Genomic DNA, 24,825 nt, shown 5'->3' on the forward strand with positions numbered 1-24,825 from the left:
TCTTGTTAGCTGGATATATTTCATTTTTTTTGTTTTTGTTTGTTTTTGTCACAGAACACTGTTTGCAGTAGAGGAAACTGGCATTGCAGTCTGGTGGTAAAATGGCTTGTTCACATAAACCAGTACATGTTCATCCTTTAGCGCAAAAAGCCCTAATGGCGCGTACCCTATTGAAATTCAGGACATCTCCAATATTTTCTCTCTCTGTTTTTATCTTTTTTTTTTTTTTAAATAAACATTTTCAAGGTTTGTCCAAAAGAAGGCCATATAGGTTCTTGGCTAGCGGAAGACAATTCAGAACAGTTGTTGCACACTTGGACTGTCACCTTCTCCAGGCTGGCAGTTGATATCTTATTTTTTTTTCCAACTCATTTTTATTAAAAAAATAAAAAAATGCTCCAACTATCAGTTTTACAAAATCTCTAAGGGAAACACAAGAGCAAGGTGCTGAGGTAAAAAACACCTGAGGTAGCTTTTTTTTGTGTGTTTTTCTCGTTTAAAAAAATCTGTAAATTTAACGCCCTGGGCCAACGACCTCGTGTAAATTGCTATTTTCCTCCACATTTTTTTTTTTAAAAGAAAGAAATCATTTCGCTGAATATTGATGGCTTATACACCAAAATGTAAAAAGACAAAATACATTCTTTCTTTGTGGAATCTTTCTTTGTTTGGTTGGTTGGTTTGATGGGTTCCTGTTTTCTTCTTCCAAAATGCTAGGACAAGTACCATTGACTCTTGTTCTTTTGAGTAACCAAGTGTAAGTTGAGGCTGGTTTGTGTGTTTCGCTTTTGTTCCTTTTGTGTGATGTGATACTCAGAGCACTGCTTTGCCTGGGGGGTGCGTAGATACTGGGAATTGAGACAGAGGGATGAGGGATGGGGGAATTGAAAAGAATGGGAATGGAGGAGGAGGGGAGGGAGAGAAGGCAGGGGAGAGATAAACAGAGAGAGACAGAGAATTATATAGCAATATGCAAAAAACCAGTTTAAAACCTGTGAAGCAAAGAGAAATGGGTGTGTGAGCTAGACAGGGATGAAGAGAGACAGTTTCCTCTTCAGAGAGACGGTATCCCTTCTGTTGACATACACAGGTGATCCAGAACTGCCGTGAGTGTCCTTTCGAGATTTCCCTCGGGTGAATTTTGTGTGGGTGGTCTCGAAGCTCCTTACTAAACCATTAAGACCTCCCAAAGAACGACTTTATTCTTTAAAGTCTAGAAAAGCCTGCTTTCTCTTTAAAAGGAAAAAAAATTAATTGATTAAAACTTGGAGTTAGTTGAGTTATTTGATATATTATTTCTAAAATATATTAACGCTGCAGGCACCCTGTGTAACCCACAGGCCACATATCTTAACATCTTTCCCCTTCTAATATGTACACACATGTACAGAGACAATTTCCACAAACAGAAAAGGGGGTGAATTTCGCTTTGCTTTGAACACGTTCACCTATGTTAGTTCAACTAAAAGGGATAGCGTGGTGGGAGTTAAGGAGAGATCCGAGTGGATGGTGCAGTGGATGGCTGGGAAGCCTGCAGAGGCCCTGGGGGAGGCAGGAGGCCGGCCGGGGACCGGGCTGACCTCCCCCCTCCCTCCGGGCCCCGGGGATTCTCAGGGCCTCTGCAGAGTCCCCGGCGCCTCCGCAGACTTCTCATTCCTCAGGATGGTCTTTGGTTTGCTCCCGAGCTGGCTGGCTGTGTTTGGTCTCATTCTGTCAGGTGTTGGAAGGGCTACATTCATCCGTTGTTTTGCTGGTGCCTGTTGGGAGCCTCACTTGCTGCGCTGTGAGGCGACTCCCTGAGGATATTTCTGCTCCTGCTGCTTGACCTGTTGTACAATTTCCCTGATCTTGCGCTGGGCAGTCTGCAGCAAGGGAGAGGAGGGGACAGGGGAGAAAAAGGAACCCGGTTCTGAGGACAAGCGGTGGGGCCCGGAGGGTGGGGCTGGGACGTGGGGGAAGGAAGCGGGAGGCTCAGAGAAGCGTCATCTGCCTGTCGAGGCCCTCACTCTGGGGGCCTTTTCTGCCTGAAGTAAAATGCAGGGTCCCCATGCCCCCCACCCCTACCCCAAGGCAGCTGGTTGTGGGAGAAAGACATGGGACCCCAGAAGCTTCTGTGTACTTGCAGGCCAGGAGGCAGAGCCAGGGAGCCAGTGCCAGGGGGCCTTGCAGAGCTGGACCACACCCCCTCCCACTACACACACTTTGGCCCTCAGGGCTGCCCCGCACCCCCTCCTGGAGCCCGTTAGGAAGAACGGAAGTGTGATGCCGGGAAGGATGGACAGGAAACGGGTGCGGAGGAACCAAGAAGTGGCCCAGACCCTCTGCCCTGTGCAGCTGAGCGAGCCCCTCACCCCACACCTGCGCTTGGGTCCAGGAGGCCTGGGACGCAGGAGGCAGAGGGGGTGCGGCCGGGGCTCTGAGGGCAGGGCGCCTCCGGCACAGAGCATGCTGGGCACTCGGGCGCAGCTTTACTGTGGGCTTGGGCGGCCCTCACTGGGGTGGCGCAGGGGCTGGGACTGCTCTGTCCCCAGACCCAACACACGAGGGCCTCGAACAGAACCAGGCCACATGGCACTGGGTCACAGGTCCCCAACTGAAAGGGAGGAGCCCCGGGGAGGTGGGCTCCTGCAGTGAGCGAGCTGAACCCTTCCCACTGCGATGCTGGTCCCCGTACGGGGTCTCAGAGCCTGACTGGGGACCCCTGGGTGGGTCCTTGCTGGTATGTGGTTCCCAGCAGGGGAAGGCGTGACTGAGGCCTGAGGGGGCAGCAAAGGGAGGGGGGCAATGCTCTAGCCCTGCGGGGGGCTGGAGATGTGCTGGGTTTGTCTTCCAAGTGCTAGGCTCGGCCTTGACCTCCTCTAGCAGCCTGGGGAGGGCCTGCGGAGGGCCTGGGGAGAGCCTGGGGAGGGCTGAGGTGAGAAGGGGTGGTGGAGCAGTTGTCCCTGCCCTGAGGCAGTCCCTGAAGAGCACGGGGAGGTCCACCTGTGGGGGGGAGTGCAGGGGCAGGGGGGTGGCGCAGGGGTGTGTGTGTGTGTGTTTGTGTGCAGGGCCCGTGACTACCTGACAGGCTACCAATAGCTTAGAGAACTGGAACGTGACTGGTAGGAGAGACCACACCCTCACAGCACAGGTACCTGGCTAGCAAAGAAATGCCCAATGATTCTGACGATCACTTCCTCATTTTCATCTGGCGTTTGGTCACGAGGCACGATGACTTCTGCACTGGTTAAGTTCTGCAGCTCATTCACCTGGGAAGGGAGAGAGTGGTTCAGGACAGGGGAGAGCTACTCGCCTTTCCTTCAGCCTGTGCGGGGGGGGGGGGGGACGGGGGACGGACACTCACTGGGCAGCCCCGACTCCTGGAGCCCCCCTGGGGCTGAATTTTTATTCTGGAATTCCCCTCAGCAGGTTCCTGCACATGCTCCAAGGACCCGGGCTCTGCCATCATCCAGGAAGGAAAATCCCTCCTGGACACGCTCTCCGGGCGAGCCGGGAGCCCACACCACCTCTGACTCACCAGAGTAAGCTCTCCTTTCTAATCAGGCGTTGTTCTGAGCCCCACTCTTCGTTTGCACCCCTGCCTCCAAGTCTTCCTTCTACCTTCGAATTGTTAGTTTTTCTCCAGTCCCACAGTGACCCTGCTGCTCCTCTGTCCCCTATGGCCCCCCCTTCCTGCTTTCCGGCACTCCTCCCCAGCCTCAACCCACCTACACTGCACCAGGGCTCAGCCCAGGCCCTGGCCCCGGGGTGCTGAACACCCAGGTGGGGTTGCCAAGTGCTCGTGGACAGCTGACAGTCTCTGGGCGGAGATGGGGGGGGGTACACAGAATTCAGTGACTGGTTCTAAAATGACCAAATAGGGGATCCAAGGGCTCAGGATGGCTGTTTGCCCTCTTCCTACTGTAGCCTAGCTTATCCAAAGCCAGTGTGTGTGCCCTTGGATGCTGATTACATTCCTGGATATGGGGAATAATCTGTAAGCCATTGGGTTCTATTCTTCGGTATAAAAGGTGACTCATTATATCTAGAACTTGGCTTTGAGTCCTTGATAAGAGCTTCTGCATAAAGAAAACAGCAGGTACGTGCATGTGCGCACCTGTGACTCTAGAGGTCCCCATATGCCTGCCACTCCACACGGTCCCTCTGCTAGCGTGCACAGGCTTTATGGGAACTTCTGGGGGAGGTCATATCCCCGCCAGGTGGGTATGTCTCATGTCTGACAGCCTATCTGCTGGTTCCTACAGGCTTCAGAGTTAATTCTCTGTCACTTTTCAAATGACTTTGTGTTGCTGCCACCTTCAGGTTAAAAGCTGTGGATTTTTTTTTTTTTTTTTTAATGTTTCCTTTCTCACCCACCACCCAACTGTGAAACTAGCTCCCCTATAACAGATGGGCAGGTTTGGGAAACCGAAGACAGAATCTACAGGAGGGAGAGTCTGAAAAGTCAGAGGAGAGTGTAGGATATCAGGCCCCACGGGCCTCTCAGCATGAATTCAGAGAAGGACATACACTCTGGAGGGGGCTCTATTCCCTGTTATTTTCCTGCTGCTGTTGGGTGTGGGCTTGAAGGGGGCAGGAGGCAGCCTCCTTGTTGTCTTTAGGGAGTAGGGAGCTTCATTTTCCAGCATGTAGCTGAGATGCCGTATTTCTGGGTGCAGAAAGAACCCTGGTGTTTTTGGTGGCCTGGCTCGGCACCATGGATTTGGGGCCCTCCGCTCTGAGTCACATCCTTGAAGAGCCAACAGAGGTCTGAGGGAAGTTAGGCTAGGCTGGGGCAGGGAATCAGCCCAGGAGATGAAGCCAGCTCAGAGCAAACTTACGGTTTTGCCGCCCTTGCCGATCACCCGGCCAGCTGTAGAAGAGGGCACTCTGATGTGGGCTTCCAGCTTCACCTCCTCTTTGGGGTTAAAGAAGTTTTCTTCTTTCAGTTTCCCAAAGATCCGCCCCTGGGCCTGAGAGAGGAAGGCATGACCGGTGAGTCTGGGCTGCCAGTCGGCACACCTGTGGTGCTGCTGCTCGAACCAGCAAGCCCAGGCCCTGCACACCCTCAGCCCCAAATTCCGTGGGGCTGGACACAGGGAAGCTGCGCGCCCTGCTCCCTCCTTCAGAGACCTAGTGCTGCTCCTGCCACCTCCAAGCAACATGCAGGGGACCGCGGCCTCGAGGAAGCCCTCTGTGTGGGGCTGGGGCGCAATCAGGCCTGATTTCTGTCTCCCTAGCACCTACAAATGTTGGGCTGAATGAACCTGTGCGGGGCGGTCTTCACTTCCTCCCCCACAGTATGTTTATGCCCATGGAAACCGAAGGATGGAGGCGAGGTGTGTGGTGCAGTGTGGCTGCTTTTTGATGTCTTAACCCCAGAACCAGTGCATCTGTGAGGTTATGGTTTTAAAAAAAAAGCCTTTAAAAAATTGAGATACAATTTATATCACCTAAAATTCATCATTTTCAAGTGTACACTCCAGGAGTTATTGGTGTATTGTTTTTTAGGTCCATCCACACCGGAATCATTCCCATTGAATTTTAGGCTCTGGTGGAAAAAACACTGGACTGGAGCAGGGTGCTGATGAAGCAGGTGCAGCATGCATCAGAATTTCACTAATTTTTATAGCTAACATCCTATTGAGCGGATAGACCACATTTCATTGATCTACTCATGAGTTGAAGGGTTAATGTTTTCTTCTCAAGTCCTAAATATTTTAAAAAATATTTTATTTATTTATTCATAAGAGACATACAGAGAGAGGCCAAGACACAGGCAAAGGGAGAAGCAGGCTCCATGCAGGGAGCCCAATGTGGGACTCGATCCCCGGACCCTGGGATCATGCCCTGAGCCAAAGGCAGACGCTCAACTGCTGAGCTCCCCAGGCGTCCCAAGTCCTAAATATTTTTAATGATAAGGAGTATCCTTTTATAAATATGTTCCTGACTTTCAGAAAACTCAATTTCTAATTTCCCTAGGAGAAGGGCGAAAGTAAAAATGCACCTGACTAAACAACATCCAACAAATTCCTGCTATGTCCCCTTACACCCCATGGTTAGGCCCCCGTAGCCTGAAAGGTATAAGTGACTCAAGAAGTCTGAGACACCTGTCCTCCAAACCATGGCTCAGGAGGCCGAGATACCCCAGAGGGGGCACCACCTGAGGTGGGTACTGACAGACAATCTACTTTTCCATGGAAGAGAAGGGAAGGAGAGCTCCAAATGGAACAGCCTGGAGGGAGGTGAGACAGGGTGAGTCTGAGACCAGTGAGCAGCAGCAGAAAGGGCAGCGGAGGCAGGGCCTCCCAAAGAACAGTCCTGAACATGCCTCTGAGGTGGCTGCTACCTGCGTAAGGCCCTCCATGACTGCGGGGCCCAGGTGGCCCTTGGTACTGACCTTGAACTGGGCTTCCGGTGGACCGGTGATGATGACCATCCTTTCGCTGACGTCTGGGCCTTCCGCTGGGGCAATCTGCAGTTTACAAGGCAAGAGGAAAGTGCTGCTGCCAGGCTGTGCTCCCCATGCCCCTCTCGTTTGGGTGCGTGGCGCACACACCTAGCCAGGGGATGATGGGGCTTCTGCCTTTGCCCCTGCTGCCTCCACTCTGGGTATTAGGAAGTGACCACCATGGTGCCCAGCATCAAATCTGGGTCTCCGGCTGCCCAGGCAGACTTGGAGGCAGGGCAAGTAGTTACTGCCTGTCCCGACCCTGAGCACCGGCAATGACTGGCCTCCCAAGGGAGTCAGGAGGAAGAGGAGCTGTGGGCTCCGCCACCCGACCCAGGCCCCAGAGCGGAGGAACGGCTAGTCCACAGACCACTACTGTGCAGCCAGCTTGCAGGAGAGGTGCCTGGATCCTAACTCTGCTCACAGAGGCGGTTGGCTGCAAGGGACAGTTGAGCTAGAGCACAGGTGGCTAGCACCAGCTTGTCCAGGGTACAGGAACTGAGTGAGGGGCAAGGACACCCGGGTCCCAATGTCCGCTCTGCAAACCCCTCCCCTCCCTGGACTCCGTTTCCTCATCTGTGAAACATGGAGGTGAACCCCGGCAAGCTCAACACCCCCTCTAGCTCTCGCCATTTGTGAGTCTAGGTCTCTTGTAACACAGCTCAAATGACAGGCAAGCACGTCTTGTTAGAGCCTCATTACAGATTCTTCTCTGTATAGCCCGCCTTGTTCCAAAAACCATGAAGGTAGCTTTGAAAATAAATATGTCGTAGCAAAAGCTAAAGTTAATTTAAAGTAAAATGAGTTAAAGGTACTCCAGACATTGAGAAATGAGCCAGGAGTGAGGTTAGTATGTAAATGCATCTCATAAGGTCCTATGCACCTGCCTCAGGTGGGCCGCAGAGTCAGTTTTAAGCTTAGAAGAACAAAATCAATAAAAGAAACTTCATTTACAGGGTCACAGTGTTCCTAAAGTCAGAAAAAGCCAGCGGCTCAGGAGAGGTACCATCCTGAGACTGATGATGTAAGTCACCACCAACGGCTGTGCTTCAAACGTGCCCCCCTTGCCCCGCAAAGACCTCCAATTCCACGGGGGTTAGTTTCTAGCCCACAGCCAAGGCCAGGCTCCATCCGTGAGCCTCAGGTACCGTACGGCCGCTGCAACATTGTAGTGATGACGCATCCCAGGTGTGCTCTGGAATCAGAGATCTTCCTGGGGGCTCTGGCTCTGACACTGCAGCATGAGGATGAACGTGAGGCACAGGTTCCCAAGCCCTGAGCTCCTTGGGAGGACTTCCCTTACATGGGCAGACGACCTGCCAGCCTTCGACTGTGTAGGGCAGCAGCCTCTGCTGAAAAGCCCAGATCACAGTGTCCTCCCAGAAGGTCACACAGACTGGTCCTTGAGACCACTGGCAGGAACGCCTGCCTCTATTTCTGGATCCACAGTTGGCATTAAGTCTGGCCCTTATCTCAGAGGAGACGAGAGGGACTGGAGCATGGACACGGTGGTTCCCACCCTACCCACCCAAACCCAGAGGGGCTAAAGGGCTAATTCATGCTCTACGCTGACCAAATCCCTGCTGCTGCCATCACTGTGCGCCTCCCAGTGACTCCTGGTTGCCTTGCTCAGAGTCTGAAACAAACACCCCGTCTCTCCTCTGACGCTCACCAGCCCAGACCACAAGCCTAAGAGCTACTCGTGTGCTCCTGTGGTTTGGAATGATGTTCCACCGGGAGAGCACCAGGGAGGAGGATCCCACCTTATCATGACTGAGGCAAATGGGGCCCGGAGGTAAGCAGGGGCTGGAGCGAGGGCCAGGAGTTCGTGTGGCATTCTGAAGCCTGCTGCCCTGATGCTCCCAGGGTAGGCAAGCAACAGGAGCCCAGCTCCGTCTGTAACCGGAGCATCTGGGGGTGCACCTCCCCAACCTCCCCTCTGCTCACCCCCCGCCCCCAGCACTCAGCTCCCACTAGCGTACAGCTCTCTGCCTGAAATGGCAGCATCAAATGTGCCTCTTGCTGCAGCCCCCTGAAGGCTGACAAAGCAAGAACGGAGGGTTCTTTGTAGTGAGATTATCCATTTTGCTGTAGAGAAAATGCTTTCAGAGTCCTGTTGAAAGTAACAAAAACCAGACTGGTTTTTAAAAGCAGGAAATTTTTCTCACAAATACTTGGCTTCCCTGGTTTTCTTTCCTTCATTGCTATGCACAGAGGCAGGGGCCAGAGAAGGAGCAGGGTGCTGATGAAGCAGGTGGTCGGTGCAACATAAACGCTGACTGGGCCTGACCAGCCTGCAGAGCCCTTTCTGCCCCCATGGTCCCGCCCTGCTGGCTCTGCCCATCACAGAGGTCGTGAGCAAAGTGACATACCACCACTCAACCTTGTTGGGATATGGATGGGCAGTGGGGACGCTGTAGGGCGATGCCCAAGGGAGTGCTCGCTCTCTCTCTCCTATCTCCTCTAGGCCTGTTGGGAATGATTCCAGTGTAGGGCTCTGGTGGCTCTGGTGGAAAAAACACTGGACTGGAAATTGGGTCACCTGGTTGGATGTCAGCTCTCACATTCTTTACCTTTGTGGCCTCTGACAGTTAATGAAACCCTTTGCGCCCCGGTTCCTCACGGGCAACACTATATGGAGAGTTGCTGCTGCAGCCAGCCCAGCAGGGGCTCAGAACCCTGCAGGGCAGCGGATGAGGTCACAGCGGGTCCTGCCACTTGTGTGCTTCAGCCTGGTCCCCGTGCCTAAGTCCCACTCTTCTCAAGGGATACAGGGAGGATGTGATGTCACAATCCTTCAAGCCCCTTGTGGTTGAAATCATCTAGTTCGGTCTTCACCGCCTCTCAGACCACAGGACTGGACACTGGGGCGGGGGGCGGGGGGACAGGCAACCAGCCCAGCGTACCTGTCCCGTCCGTGGGCCGGGGTCCCACCTGCCACAAGCCTGCTGGGAGCAGAGGCCTCCGTGTTCCACACTGCAGGCCACCCGCCCCTCGGGGCTCCCGCCCAGGTTCTACACTTTGCAGGTAACAGAGGAGAAATGCTTTTTCTAAACAGAATTCCTTGGTGGTCTCAGGGCAGTCCTCGTCCTGTGCTACTCAGAGTGTTTTGTTTTTGCTTTTCTCCAGCACACTTGCTGTGGGAGAAATTCCAGCTCTTCTTGAGGAGAAAGTGCAAGCATTCTTTCTCTCCAAGTCATGAGACTTCTCGTTCGGAATTCCGGGTTGTCCCATGGTAGCAAATTACTTTACGTAACAACGGAAACTCTGTTTTCTAAAGTGTTTCATGAGGCTTGGGACGTGCTCAGCATTCTGTCTGTGAGTCAGAGCCGATAGCTGGGCTTGGAGCAGGACCAGGGTCGAAGAATCCTTCCCTTTCACAACTCCTGGGACGCTTCTTCACAGGGCGCCCGAAGGGGCAGGATGTGGGTGCGTAACTGCCACCGCCACTCGCGACCATTCCCATAAATCAAGGGGCCTTCCTTCCTGAGCTGCTGTTCCGTCCCAGGGCTGCCTGTCGGGCTGTGTCCCCAGCTTTTGTTTATCTACAGGGTTATCGCTTTCCAAAGAGTTTTTCATTCAAACTATTTTCTTGAGGTTCAGGGGTGTGTGAAGCAGAGACTAATTAAAGCATCAAAACCCTGATAAGGGCACAGTGTAAACAAGGCTCTGCTGGCATAGCCCCCTTGGCTCGGGAAAGGCCCCAGCCTGTCTGCACATTTACAGTTCTTGAGAAGAGGGTTGCAGTAGCCCAAAGAGGACGGGGTTGCCTTAGGTGTTATAGACGTTACTAATAATTTTTCCAATTTCATCACCAGTTGAACGAGAAAGGAAGGAGAGATCTAAAGAGGAGAGGCGATGGCATTAACTGGCCAGACCCCGCGGGCTCCTGCCCCTGGAATCAGCATGGCCCAGGAGCAGCAGAGGGAACAGGGGACGCGGGGCGGGGGGGCTGGTGAGGGAAGAGGGTGGCTGTCGAGAGCAGCTTTACCTTGATGGAGGCCCCAGCGAATCTAGCCAGCTGTTTAATGTGCGCCCCTTTCTTCCCGATGATAGCACCTACGGCCTGGGTTGGGATGAAGAGATTCACAATCTCCTGCTCTGGATACTGGAAGGGCGACAGAAGACAAGATGTCATTCCCACTGGGGTTGTGCCTTCAGGTGCTCGGCAGGCAGGAACCGAGCATCTACCACGAGCCATGTGCTCTGACGGCCCCAATGCCCAAGGAAATGGCCACAATGGTGCATGCAATTCCCTTGTGCTCTAGGGCTCTGCAGGCGAGAAGCCTAAGGAATGAACCTGAACAGTGAGACCTCCTGAGCAGCTCGGAGTCTGCTGGATTCAGAAAGCGGACTGTTCACAGGTTTTCTGCCACAAACAAATGTGCTATGTACCGCTCCTGGGTCTCTATCCAAGAGGTAAAACCGTTATTAAATATATCCCTGGCCTGAGGACGGAGTCCCGAGGCACCTGGTGAGGAAGAATGGGAAGCTACTCGGCACCTGGGAGCCACAAATGGTATTTTCACCAGAGTGGCCTCGTGTTCAAAAGATAACAAGTAAACCTGCCCTGACCAGGCCGCCTGGTGACAGCCCGGAGAGACGTGGGCAAGGCTACCAGGGGTCCTCACTCCAGGGGTCTGTGGGAATGACACGACCCCCACTGTTAGACTTTCCTCAGAGACATTTGGAAACTCTGTTCTTCGGCTCGACAATGCCTCCTAATTTGGCCTCTTGATCATTCACACGTGCCAGCTTCCTGCCACCTCTGGGTTTGTAAGCATCGGCAGGATGGCTGCACGGACGCATCAGCGCTCTGAAGATCGTCAGCGCGCCCCAATGCTGGGGTAGTTTGATGTGCGATACCCCATGCTGTGTCGCTCCTGGGGTGACTCACACCAGGAACATTTGCCGGTCAGTCTGCCAAGGCCCTTGCGGCGCCCACCACAGGACAGGGAAAAACTGGCAGAGGGGGCGGCCCTGGGGGGACACTTACGGAGTGGTGGTGCGGGAACGGGCCAAACTGGTGAGGGGGGTACAAGCTGGAGAAGTATCCGGAGTGGGTCTGCAGCAGGAAAGAAACAGTTGGGTCAGTCAGCTGGTGCTCATGGGGACACTCCCCACGCAGGGAGGCAAGACTCCTGCACACAGCACAGGCTCCTCGCACCGGCACATCTGCACCTGCCCATCGGCAGCTCAGATCTCTGCTGCACCCCCACCCCCTCCGCAGCATGGAGCGCTGGGCTGGGTTTTTGGCCGCTGAGCGGCGCCACGCCAGAGGCCCCAGGAACTTGCCACCATGGGAGTGAGGGCACACGCACACTCCTTTAACCTGTCCTCCCTCAGATGGGCAGGCCCAGTGGGAAGTCCTGATGGGACCACAAGGCACAGAGATGGTGGGCCACTATCAGGACGTAGCCAGCGAATGTGTTCCCAGGAAGCTGGGGCCATGAGCTCCCTTAGAGAATTTCGGAAGGAATGACAAGATTGAGGATGGAGGAACTTTGAGAAAGAGGTTGGGAAAGGAAGGAAAGAAAATGAGTGAATAATCAGCATCATGTGTGAGTGTGTGTGTGGGTACAGGAAGGTAGATGTACACAGAAAACAACAGAACTATTAAGAAAATAACATTTTATTATTATTTTTCAAGATTCTATTTATTAATGAGATACACAGAGAGAGAGAGAGAGAGAGGCAGAGACACAGGCAGAGGGAGAAGTAGGCTCCATGCAGGGAGCCCGATGTGGGACTCAATCCCAGGACCCTGGGCAGACACTCAACCACTGAGCCACCCAGAAGCTCCAAGAAAATAACATTTAAAAAAGCTGCCTTTTACTGAATACCTACTGTGTACTAGGCACTGTGCTAGAGACTTTATTCATAGAGTCTTAATCCTCACAGCAGGCCTGTACGACAGGAAGAGGTTTGATTTCCTATATTCCTATAGGCAGGATGCTAAGTGCATCAGTGTGGTCTAGTTAAGTGGGTCTGACATAAGGTCACAAAAATGTAGGCATGCCTGTCACAGGAAGGGAGGTCACCATGGAGCCAATGCCTGTGGGCCCAACCTGCAAGATGACCTCGTAGGTTTCTGATGCTGGTCAGACACCAACTTTTGCCTGATGGCTCCTAAACAAATTTCATGGTGTTCTCAGTCTCCCAGATCTCCAGCTGGACTCTGAGCTCCAAATCACAACTTCGCCCTATGTCTCACTAGGGACAAAATGAAACAGTCTTCCTATCTGAGCTGGACAGTGGAGTTCTGGCCTCAGAGGAAAGGAGGTATGGACACGGGGGGGGGGGAGGCCTCCCCCAGGGGTACCTGAGGTGCCTACAGAGCTCTGCTCAGGGGAGGGAAGCTTTTGCTCTCAATGTCTCGGAAAGAGGCTACAGTGATAGCTCATAGCCACAAGAGGGGGCTACGAGATCAGCATTCTCTGGGCGATCTCCACATCTCCCTGGAAGCTGAGTACAGAAGGCTTTCCTGGTCCTGCCCCTTCCTTGAAGAGAGTTCAGTTCCAGACCCTTCATGCAGGTCCCTGTCCTGAGTCATGGAAGGTGAGGGGAGAATGCTTGTGGCTTTCTGCCCAAAGTTCTGCCCTGGGGGAAGGATGCTTCTTCCCCCTTCGTCTTGCAGGACAGCCTTTGCATCAGGCCTCAGAGCAGCAATGCTTCTCAATTGTTATTTACCTTTTCTTCCCAAAATTCTGAGACCAAGAGTAGACCGGCCACACTGTGGCTCCTATTCTGAGTTCACACACTCTCAACATAAACACTGTTCCAACTGCAGATCTAACCCAAGTGGTAGATTTGGGTGAGCACTGACCACTTGGGTTAGATCTTCACCTCCCAGGAGGAGGTGGCCTCTGAGCTGGGACCCATGGTGAGGACAGAACCCCACCTAAGGCACTGGACCTTCTAAGCGGTGTTCATATAGATGCTGAGCCAGGAAAGGGGTTGGCTCTTGAAAACTAGAAAAGAGGCCAGTATTAGAAAAGCAAGTAACAGAAGACCGCTGTGAATGACGACAGGCAGGCAGGTTGTGGGCCTGGCTTTGAACATGGGTTAGAGCCTACGTACAACGGTGCCCCTGAATGATGTAACATGGCACTCAGGGAGGTGACAGGAATAAAGAATCTATGGTTGGGTGCTATATGGGCTGGATGACGAGTAGTAAATGAGCACTGACCATAATGGACTGTATGGCTTACAGCACACTATTTCCCAACCTCCCAAGCTGAAATGGAGTCCTGATCTTAAATGGAAGGTTTTCAAAACAGGCTTTGTCATAATGATCAGAGAAATCACCCACTCATGACTTCAATAAATGTTCTCTTGAATGGGAAGGGAAAGGAGGTTGTAGCCATCAGATGAACCAGAGGCTCAGGGAAGGGAGAGGCTGGTATGGAACCCCACCCCCTACTTGGCAGTTGGCCTCACACTGTCCCCGTTTGAGGATTCCCAGTTATTTTACAAAGGAGAACCTACTTTAGTTTTGAATATTTTAGAAGCATCAGGACACTGGGGAGGGGGCAAGGGACGTCACAGTAAAGGTGACCCTGCCCCCTGCCAACAGAGTCAACAAGGACGGTGTGGTCATTATTATCCACTGGTTTTTGTTACATTCGCAGTTTGAGAGAAACTGGTGTCTGCTCTTCCTGTCTGCTTGATTGTGCTGGGGTGTGGGTAGATACCAAGTGCATTTGTAAAAATTAAAAAGGGAATTATAAATAGTTGGACCAGCTTTTCCCTGGAAGAAATGCAGCATCCTTCGTTCCAAGCTGCTATGTATGGCCATAATCATGATGCCAGATTTAAGTGATACACTGAAGCATAAAGAAATTCAAGGGTGGAAGAGTGAGGCTGGGAAATGGGTAGTGGACAGGGCGAGAGTCAGGCATACAAATTATGTTCAAATACTGAAACAACTTTAGTGTGAAAACAGACTGATGCCACATTGCAAAGATGGTGGATGCTCTCCCTAGGAACCGGGGAGGTGGACTTGGGCCTGCGGGGAGGGAGTGGATTTGGGCAGAGGGGTCAATGTCATGGACAGAAGTCTCTCAGATTCAGAAGGTACACTGTTCTACTCCAGCTTGTCAAATGGCCTCCCACAACAGCTGCTTGTCCACCTCGGTGTTGTCAAGGGACAACCTTAGTCGCTGACGAAAACCAGAAATTGTTAAGCTAGCAAGAGGCAGAGCTGGGACTGGAGCACAGAGCTGTGTCTGACTCTGCAGCCCAAGATCTCAACCACTACAACCAACGCTGCCCCCACCTGGAACATTCCAAATTCATGGGTTCGGGTGAGGCCCATGGCTCATGTTATGGAAGAACTCCCCTAAGGACTCTAATGTGCCCTCTGTTGAGTTTATTTAAATATATGAACAAACAATTAAAATTCATCAGATATATATAGCGAATCAGGAGCATGAAAGACGGGAGCAAAGATGAACAGGCAAACAAATGACCTCAGTGAATTAATTCAAGAAAGAGGAAGAGCTTTTTAAAAAAATGTCTCATTTGATTTCTTAGTGAAATTCAAGATGACAGTTCCTTTACACATAAGAAACGGCTATGAGAAAAAAATAAAGGAGAGACAGATTGATTTTGGAAGGCAATCACTCAACAGAGGCTGTATACATAGCCGAGAAGACACTCCTTTAACCCAACAGTGCACTGGAAGATCAACCCATGCAAAACAAAAAGCAGGAACCAGACATGAGAATAGAGAAGAAATTGATGGAATGAGCACTGGGTGTTAAACTATATGTTGGCAAACTTAATTTAAATGAATGAATGAATGAATGAATGAGGGGGCAGGAATAGAGAAGATGTATGATCCATAAAATGGGAGTTCCGGAAGGAGAAAATGGAAGTGGAGGGAACGGAATACCAACATGAAGTACATCAGCAAGAGATCTTCCTGAACCAAAGAAAAACCTGAGTCTTCAGACCAAAGGGCTAAGATTCAGATTTCTGAATTCCAATGGGGAAGGCAAAATATTAAAAAAGGCAAAAAAACTTAGAAGGAGAAAAAGCTAACTACAAAATAAAGAGAATCAGGCTTGTAGCACACCAATCTGAAAAACAAAATACTAAAAGTACTGTCTTCAGAGTTCTAAAGGAACTATGACTCTACAATTTCTAGACAGCCAGTTTAAGTTTCATTCATGTGTGAGGGGTAAAGAAAGGCATTTTCAGATCTAGAAAGGTTTAGAAGTTATGCTACTTATGTACTATTCCTGGAAAAGGTTGTTTAAGGAAGTATTCCTGACAAACTAACAAAAAAAAAAAAGCCCCAAATAACTCAAAAAAAAAAAAAAAAAAAAGAGAGAGAGAGAGCATATGAAGCGTAAGACACCATCTGCAGTGAGCAAAGTAACCAGTTACGGTTTAGTTAATCCTAAACTGTAGATTATGAGATTGTGTATTCATTAAGAAAGCAAGCTTAATAATTTAGAATAAAATTCCAGGTTATTTGTAGAGTGAGCTGACTTAAACACACTGAACAAACTTTGTTACAATAAAGAATTTGACAAAACCATAATCATAGTGGGAAAACAGCAAAGTGCTTCCATCATGTAACATCATACGGATGAAAACAATTATATAGATGATATGAGCCACCAATTAGAACCCCGCTTTTATAGCTAAAGACACAACTCTGAGCCCATCAGAGAAGGCACATCTGTCCAAATGCCCATGAATTAAAAAACTGATTATACTTAAGTCCACAAAAATCAGAAATGCTCTGATAACACTGTCTGAATACAAAGTATGGAAAACAATTCCAAGATAATGGAAAAGAAACCATTAACTTCTTAGAAGTTTAGAATAAACAAAGCCCTAGCAAATTTGATTAAAGAAAATAAAGAAATAAAGGGTCCCTGGTGGGCTCTGTCCATAGAATACGAGACTCTTGATCTTGAGGTTGTGAGTTCAAGCCCCATGTTGAGGGTAGCGTTTATTAAAAAAAAAAAAAAAAAAAAAAAAAAACGAAATAACAAAAAAAACTTAAAAATAAAAAAGAGAGAAAACACAAATATACAATGCTAGGGATTACAAGAGAGTAATACACAAGTCTGGGTATTTATTTATCTATTCATTTGACAAAGAGAGAGAGCACAAGCAGGGGGAGTGACAGGCAGAGGGAGAGGAAGCAGCAGATTCCCCACTAAGCAGACAGCCGGACATGGGGCTCTATCGCAGGACCCCAAGATCATGACCTGAGCCGAAGGCAGACGCTTAACCAACTTAGCCACCCAGGCACCCCAAGTTTGGGGATTTTAAAGGCTAATGGCCTGCTCTGTACACGTTATGCCAACACATATGAAAATTAGATGAGATGAATACTTTCATGGGAAAATAAAAATCAACACAACTAAGTAAAAAACATATAAGAAACTGAAAAGTTTATGTGAAGCAAATAAAAGGTGGTGGCCCAGATGTTTTATGGATAGGTCTTATCAAATCTTCAAGAAACAGAAAAGTCCTACATATTCTTTAATTTTCCAAAGCATATTAAAAGTTGGTCATCTTTCCAATTCATTCTTTGAGAAAAAAGTAATCCTGCTGTTAAAACTGACAGGATTGTTACAGTGTAGACAAAGAGATGAATGGAACAGAGTCAGGCAGATGATTAAGTGAGAATTTAGTGTAGGACAAACTCGAATTTTAAACTGAGTGATAAGGGGATCCCTGGGTGGCGCAGCGGTTTGGTGCCTGCCTTTGGCCCAGGGCGCGATCCTGGAGACCCGGGATCGAATCCCACGTCGGGCTCCCGGTGCATGGTGCCTGCTTCTCCCTCTGCCTGTGTCTCTGCCTCTCTCTCTCTCTCTCTCTCTCTCTCTGTGACTATCATAAATAAATAAAAATTAAAAAAAAAACTGAGTGATAAAATAGTATAGCATTCAAAAAATGATTTCAGGAAACCTGGCTATCCATTTGGGAAAAAAATCAAATTAGACTCTTTTGTCAAACTATTAATCAAAATAAATTCCCTATGGATTACAGATACAAATACAAGTAACAATTCTCAAGAACCAACAACTAAAACTTACTTTAAGAAAACATGGGAGGATATTTTTACAGTCTTGGATGGGAGACTTTTTTCTTTAGCATGACAGCAAAGGCCAGAATCCACACAAAATATCACTGATTTAACTACCTTACTTCTTAAAAAATTTCTACATGAATTCTGGTGAAGGGAAATTTGGGAGAATGTAAATTAGCACATACCCTTGGATACAATAATTCCAGTCTTAGAGAATTTACTTTCAGATATACATTTGTGCCAAGACTTATGGATAAGAATATTTATTTTGATACTACATGTAGTAGAGAAAATCTGGAAACAAAACAAATGTCTAAAAATAGTGTGCTGGTAAGGAAAGTTATAGTAAATTCATACAATGGAATACTATGTAGCCATTAAAGAGAATTAGGTCTAGCTATGAAAAAATGCTCATAATAAGTAAAACAACAACAACAAAAAACCCATGGAATTCTGTATGACATTATTGCATATATAGTTTTGAATAATATGATCATATATAGGCTGATAGAATTTTTTAAAAGTGTAAACATAAAGGTGCTATACTTCTGGGGAGTGGTTGTTGGGTAAAATTTGGGTAAGATAAGGCAGGTCAAGGGAAATGTCCACATTTTACTTTATACAACTTGTTAAAAATACATGTATTTTAAATTATTATGGCACAAGATACTATGAATAAGGCAAAGAGAAATGACAGCCTGACAGAAAATATTTACAACACGACAAACAGCTAATTGCCTTAAAATGTAGTCAGCTGTTACAAACCATTAACAAAAAGATGGAAAATAAAGGTAATAACAATAGCAGCTATGTTTACATAGAAATTATGTGCAGGTTTTAAAATTATTATTATTATTTATTAATGAGAGAATAGGGGGGGTGGGCAGTGGGCTGAGACACAGGCAGAGGGAGAAGCAGGCTCCATGCAGGGAGCCTGACCTGGGACTCAATCCCGGAGATCCGGGATTACACCCTGGGCTGAAGGTGGCGCTAAACCGCTGAGCCGCCCGGGCTGCCCTTACGTGCAGGTTTTAACTTATTTAATAACCCTTAAAACAACCCCATGATACCAGGGTCATCAAGATGCAAATAGGTTAAGTCACCTGCCCAAGGTTAAAAATAGCAAGTGATAGTGCAGAGATGCAAATGCAAGCAGTCTCTAGAACCTGTACTGCCTCTCAAAAGACTGATGGGCAAATGACACAGAGAGACAATTCATTAGAAGGGGAAAAATGGCCAATAAAACTGTTGAGCCTTATGATAACAAAAGAAATGTTTATTTTAAAATATTAGATTTTACAGACTAATTAATTACATGAGTAATAAAGAGTATGGGAGAAAAAAAATCCCTGTCACACACTGGTAGGAAGGAAAACTAGTGTATCTTTCATGTATCAAATTTATTTATTTATTTATTTATTTATTTATTTATTTATTTATTTATTTATTTATTTATTTAGATTTTATTTATTTATTCATAGAGTCAGAGAGAGAGAGAGAGGCAGAGACACAGGCAGAGGGAGAAGCAGGCATGATACAGACAGCCCGATGTGGGACTCGATCCAGGGTCCCCAGGATCACGCCCTGGGCTGCAGGCGGCGCTAAACTGCACCCACCGGGGCTGCCCCATGTATCAAAATTTATATATTATGTATCAACATTTATGTATTTTATAATAATACATTATGTATAAAATTTATACATCCTTAGGGCTCAGAAATTCTATTTCTAGGAATTTATTCCAAGGAAATAACTGGATAAAAGAGCCAAGATGTATATATAAGGATTTCCACAGCAGAGTGGAAAATTTAAATATATATATTAAATATGTTATATATACGCATATATATAAATTGTATACACATATACACCCACATACATGCAAACACTGGTTATTTCGACATTGAGAAACAACTTGCACTTTCTACAATTCTGTATTATTAGCTTCTTAAATACTATGCATATATTACTTTCATTAACCAGAAAATAATAAAGAATAAGTTTTCATACATACACATATGCTTCCAAAGCTTCAGAGGTCAGAGACCAACCCTGGCATGTGTAAGCTAGCTACGAGGAGGTACAGAGACTTCCTGACCTTTGGATGCCCAGAGTAAAAGTACTAGCTTGTGATGCATAAAAGCAAAGAAATACCCTAGAGGTTCCTGGAAATCTGAAAGCCTACATGACAGGAAAACAAGTATTTAAAGCATGCCCACCACTCCCATCCTACCCTATCCTCCTCAGATTCTCTAAGTGTGGCTTTAGGGGCCAGTCCTAGGTCCCACATAGGCAGGAAGTCAGGGCCACCTCCATGTCCTGCACTTTCGCAGCTACCTCAGGGAGATGTCTGATCCCTGCCCCAGGGAACCATATTGTCGTAGACAGTTGGGGCAACTATGTGCTCTGGATTAGAATTTACTCTTGGTCTATGGGATCAAGATCAGAAGTTCACGGCTTTTAGCTTTATAAAGAAAGTAAAATCTATTTTATGAAGAACTTATTTTAGTAAAATGGTTATCTTACTGTTGTAGTAAAAATCTCAGATGAAAGGAAACTTTCCAACTGTCAAAATTTATTTTCAAGTTTAGAAAATATTCTTCTATCACATGATAGCTAACAGCTTCTCTTCTGGTTTTAGTATAGGGCACAGTGGCTTTGTCTCGTTTCTACAGATAACTCAAAAAGCTACTAGGAATTCTCATACAGCAATGCCTACACCAGAGACCACATCTCAAAAGAAAGGAGTGTTTGCTACAGTAATTAGGCTGTTTGCAAAGAATTAGGTTGACGAACAATTAAAACAGTACAAACATTGGAGGAAAGAAAGTTTGCTTAAAAAATAAGCAATATGTATAGAAAAGAATTAGGAGTGAAAAAAAATAAGCTGTCAAATATCCTGAACCCAAATTTGACAACGTATTGATCTATAATGCTTGTATTTGGAAGCAACAATTAGAAAACTCAAAACATTCACATTTCTTTTGTTATTAACTATGACTCAAATAATAAATACTTATTGAGAACCTACTAAATGCCAGGCATTGTGCAGTGTTTAGAAACAAACGCTGTGTATTATTTTCTTTTAAAAACTGCCTATTAATAAAATATGATGCATTTGAGTTATAGACACAGGTGATATATATATATATATATATATATATATGAAAGAGTCATCCTGGTACCCTATTATTTCATTTATATGAACAATACTCATGAAGATTCTTATTTGAGCTAACAGATCTTCTTTTTATAAACAAATAGACTTCTAGTTAGTGAATTTGCTAGCACTGTAGTTTCTTTCCTAGGTATGCCATATACTGTGTAAGAGCACATATTCAGAGGATGGTTTAATAATATTTATCTGTCCATTAGGAAGAAGTCCCAAGAAATGTTGGATTTATCCTACAATCACTTATGATTATGGCCTCCAAATTAAAGCTTTAGCTCTCATTCAACATAGCAGAGTAATGCTGCCGCCTGGGGGTGCCCAGAGCATGAGCAAACCTCTGGATGCTGAGCTACTTACAGCGAAAGGGTGGTAAGGGGGAGCGGGGGGAGCTCCTCGGGGCCCTGCTGGTGGAGGCAGCACGGATAGTCCTGTTGAAAAGATGCCAAGTGCGCTGAGGTTCAACCCCGGGATCAGATTGGCTTGTTGCTGGGAACAGAAATGGAGAAAAAGATGAGGGGAGGAGACCAGAGAGGCCCAGCTTGCCTGGGTCAACCTCCATCTCTTGTCTGTTTGGCACCAGTGCCTCCTGATCCGCTCTGCCCTGCCTCATGGACCACCCCGCTGCTGGGGTGGGCTCTCCAAACCTCAAGCTGACGATGGCATTCCTTCAAAGCTTTTCCAAGAGTGTCTAAACATCGTAACACAGCCAACTAGGCTCCTCTGGGGGACCCAGGCCACTGCACCCTCTCTCCTGCTGACCCCTGATCCCCACCCTGCCCAGTTCTGCTCCTTTCTCACTGCTGGGCCCCTGCACACATTATCCATCATGTAAGGAATGTGCTTCTCTTCCTCTTCACCTGGCTAAGTCGTACTCTTCATGTGGGTTTTACCTGAGCTTAGATGTCCCCTTCAGGCAGGAAACCTTCTCTCACCCCAAAGGTCTCTGCTCCAGTGCGTTTTCTTTGCACCCCCCACCAATATTCCTGTGTTTCCTTCAAATAATATTCAAAGTATCATCATACAGTATTCACATTGCCTGTGTAGTTGCCTCTTCCCTTTTAGACCATAATTTCCTTGAGGATGGAGACTGTTTTACTTAGTGTTGTGTGCTCAGTGCCTGGTACATAGTAAGTACTCAATAAATACTTGTAGATCGCATGTTTAAAATATATTGGGTTAACAGGTTTTTTCCAACTCTATCCAGAGAAAGATCAGACCTTTCACTAGGATACCACACATGTAAACACCATTCTCCAGGTTCAGGATGGTTCACAACTTCGAATTTTTCACCATTTGGTTGCCAGTGTTGTGATCCTCTCACCTGCTTGGTCATTTCACATTTAAACACGGGATGCTCACCTAGGCTGGGGTGAGTTTGAACTGCACAGCCCTGTCAGAGGCAGAGGGATGTCATCCCCTGACCTGTGTCCTCCCTGCCCCTACCTCTGTCTCCTTGAACACCAAGCGGGTCTCTAACATTTTCTATGTTCTTATTGTGACAAAGGTCATCCATTATCTTGCCTTCTCTTAGGATGTTTGGAGTAGGAGAGCTGGGATATTTAACCTTTACCTCATCTGATATCTAAGATACAATAATTTTGTTATTCATCTATCAACAAATGACTTTGTTACAGACATGGATGAATCTAAGCGATGCGCTCAAGTGGAGGTATGTGGAGCACACAGACCCTTCTGTAGCTTTTCTGGGTATTCACAGAAGAGATGTTTATCATACGATGTCAAGAGCCCAAAAAAAGAAAATGAGATCATCTGAGGATATTTCCACAAATATACACAAACAGGGAGGTGACAATACAATCCTGTCCTCATCATGCTCCACAGTTATCACATGATGTGTGCTGCTACAGTGGGGGGTGGGGGGGCGGTGCTGGGGAGAGGTGGGGGTAGTGTTCTGACCTGAAGAGGAGGGTCCTTAGAAAGAGCTGCACTGACGGCACTGGGTTTAGCCTACAGAGCTCTTTGTCAATATTTACTCCTCTGTGAAATATTGCCAGGTCTGAGATTTGCTTCAAAGTCATTCAAGGAGGGTGGGAAAGCAGATGGAGGTCCAGATGAAACAAAACAGGCCGGGGGCTGATAACGGTTCAAGTCTGTTTATAGGCATATGAAGACTAATTACAATATCCCTTCCTCTTGTTTAGGTTAGAAAATCATTATAATAAAAAATGAAAAAATTACACCTCTGAGTAGGGCTTGGGCTTTGCTGATAGACAAATATTTTTAAGATTTTTGAATGTCAGACCAGTGCCTCCCCATTATAAAGTGAGAATTAGTTAGCAATAACAGAAAGGACATGCCCAAATCCGGACATCGCTGAAAGCATCAGTGAGAGCCAAGGTGGTTGACAACATTTATTGGGTGACTAGACGTGCAGATCAGTAAGCAAGGGATGAAAATCAGAGTTTAATTTTAAAGTATATGTTTTTAAATTTAGAAAGTAACAGGACAATATTACAGAAAGTTTGTAAAGTAGAAAAAAATCTCTTTCCTAGCATACCAGCTGTTTTTATTTTTGTATGCAGCCTTCCTGTCATTTTGCTCCATACTATTTTACATAACCATAACCTGAACTAAATATACTTCTATATGCTCTTTTCTTAATTAACATTATATCATAAGCAATTCTTCATTTTATAATCTTCAAAGTTATGATTTTAATAGCTTCACACTATTTTTTATCCAGTACATTTATCACAATCCACTAGTTGGTTTCCTGCTTGTTTTAATGCTCTTGCCCCAAGAAGGCAGGAATAACTCCGCATATCTATTCTAAGGCACTTCCTCACTCGCTGAATGACAACTATTCTTAGAGAGTCTTGTGTCCTGCCTGAAAACACATGTAAAAACCAGTAGAGAAGAAAGCATTCGGCACTTACATTAACAGCCAGCATATCATTTTCAAAGGCCTCACGGAGCTTCTTCATAATCTCTACCTCTGCATTGGCACAGGCCTCAACTGTGCCCTTCACAGTGATGGTTCTTTCAGGGTTGTATATGCTCAAATCCTGCAAGCTGGCCACCGGGAAAAAAAAGAGAGATTTCCTTTGTTCAAAAGGAAAAATAAAATCCCAGAAGGATCACAAACAAGTCTTGGTGGAGGACATGGGGAGAAAACTGGGTTCCCTCACCACACACTGTTGTATCAAATACTTGTCATTTTATTTCAAATCTTAGAGGTGACTTAGCTCATATCCATAGCAGAAAATGTCTGACTGGTAACTATGCACTTGTTTTGATGGTGTTGGAGAAAATTACATCACTTATGATTATAATCCCATTTTAAGGAAAGGCAGATGAAGGAGCTGGGCATATCAAAATGCTCAAGTTCTCCATTTTGGGCACAATTAAACCGGAATGGGTGGCTTACGATGAGATTGTTATCTTGGTCCCCGTCTCATGTTCAATTTTCTTCAAATTTCTGCCTTCTTTTCCAATCAGTCTTCCAACTAAGCCATTGTGGGCCAAGATTTTCAGAGGAATCTCTTCAGCTCTAAAAGAGACAAACAATAATTTAACACTTAAAGTGGACATATTGGTTGCCTCCTAAGAGCTATTAAACCACTTTTTTCCCTTTACAAACATAAACCATTTTGTTCAGGTACCAAGTGGCTATGGGTTGTAGGTGAGGCTTGTTCCTTCACCAACCCCAGTGCATGGATTCTGATTAACACAAGCCAAATCATGGTAATTTTATTCCCTGTTGAGACTGCCTGGAAGTGGGTCTAGGAGGCAAATCTGGCCAATGAGTTATGAGGAGAAGTCCCGCATGACTTTAGGAAGGTTTCTCTTGCTCTTAAAAAAGACAAGCTCCGGATGACACACTAGGATGCTACAGGCCCTCCTAACCCCACAGAGATAACCAAATTAACAACCATAGAGAGACTGAAATACCTCTGTGAGAACTCCAGAGCTCAGTTGAGAAACTATGGTACCCTGGTCATGATAAAGCCAAGAAAAGACTCCAGTAAAAGAGGTGGGAAAATCTGCAGTGTTTGGCGTGGCTACTCTTGCTCCTTCTCCTATGCAGCATAGCAAGGAGCAAATGGGAGGAAATCTCCCATACCAGGGATCCTCCCATGGGATGTAAACAAAAGATTAGACCATATATCCAACATTCTAGCTTATTTGGGAGCTGCCCGAGGGATT

The 24,825-nt window shown here is 47.1% G+C and overlaps 1 protein-coding gene across 4 annotated transcripts in view; it reads right to left on the reverse strand.

Annotated features, from left to right (window-relative positions):
* The window catches only part of IGF2BP2 (insulin like growth factor 2 mRNA binding protein 2), a 155,956-nt gene continuing 131,131 nt past the window's right edge, over positions 1 to 24,825 (reverse strand). For 2 of the 4 annotated variants that reach the window (XM_055308534.1, XM_055308532.1), the window contains 9 exons: positions 24,047 to 24,169; positions 23,556 to 23,691; positions 21,016 to 21,144; positions 11,427 to 11,495; positions 10,422 to 10,538; positions 6,380 to 6,454; positions 4,821 to 4,952; positions 3,135 to 3,248; positions 1 to 1,862 (listed from right to left, as the gene is read on the reverse strand). In XM_055308534.1, coding sequence (XP_055164509.1) covers positions 1,770 to 1,862; positions 3,135 to 3,248; positions 4,821 to 4,952; positions 6,380 to 6,454; positions 10,422 to 10,538; positions 11,427 to 11,495; positions 21,016 to 21,144; positions 23,556 to 23,691; positions 24,047 to 24,169 — 988 coding nt within the window. In that variant the 3' untranslated portion in view covers positions 1 to 1,769. The remainder of the gene's footprint in view (positions 1,863 to 3,134; positions 3,249 to 4,820; positions 4,953 to 6,379; positions 6,455 to 10,421; positions 10,539 to 11,426; positions 11,496 to 21,015; positions 21,145 to 23,555; positions 23,692 to 24,046; positions 24,170 to 24,825) is intronic. The other 2 variants (XM_055308536.1, XM_055308535.1) reach the window with 1 other exon arrangement.

Source organism: Nyctereutes procyonoides, unplaced genomic scaffold, assembly GCF_905146905.1.
Source record: "Nyctereutes procyonoides isolate TBG_1078 unplaced genomic scaffold, NYPRO_anot_genome, whole genome shotgun sequence".
NCBI classification, from domain to species: domain Eukaryota; kingdom Metazoa; phylum Chordata; class Mammalia; order Carnivora; family Canidae; genus Nyctereutes; species Nyctereutes procyonoides.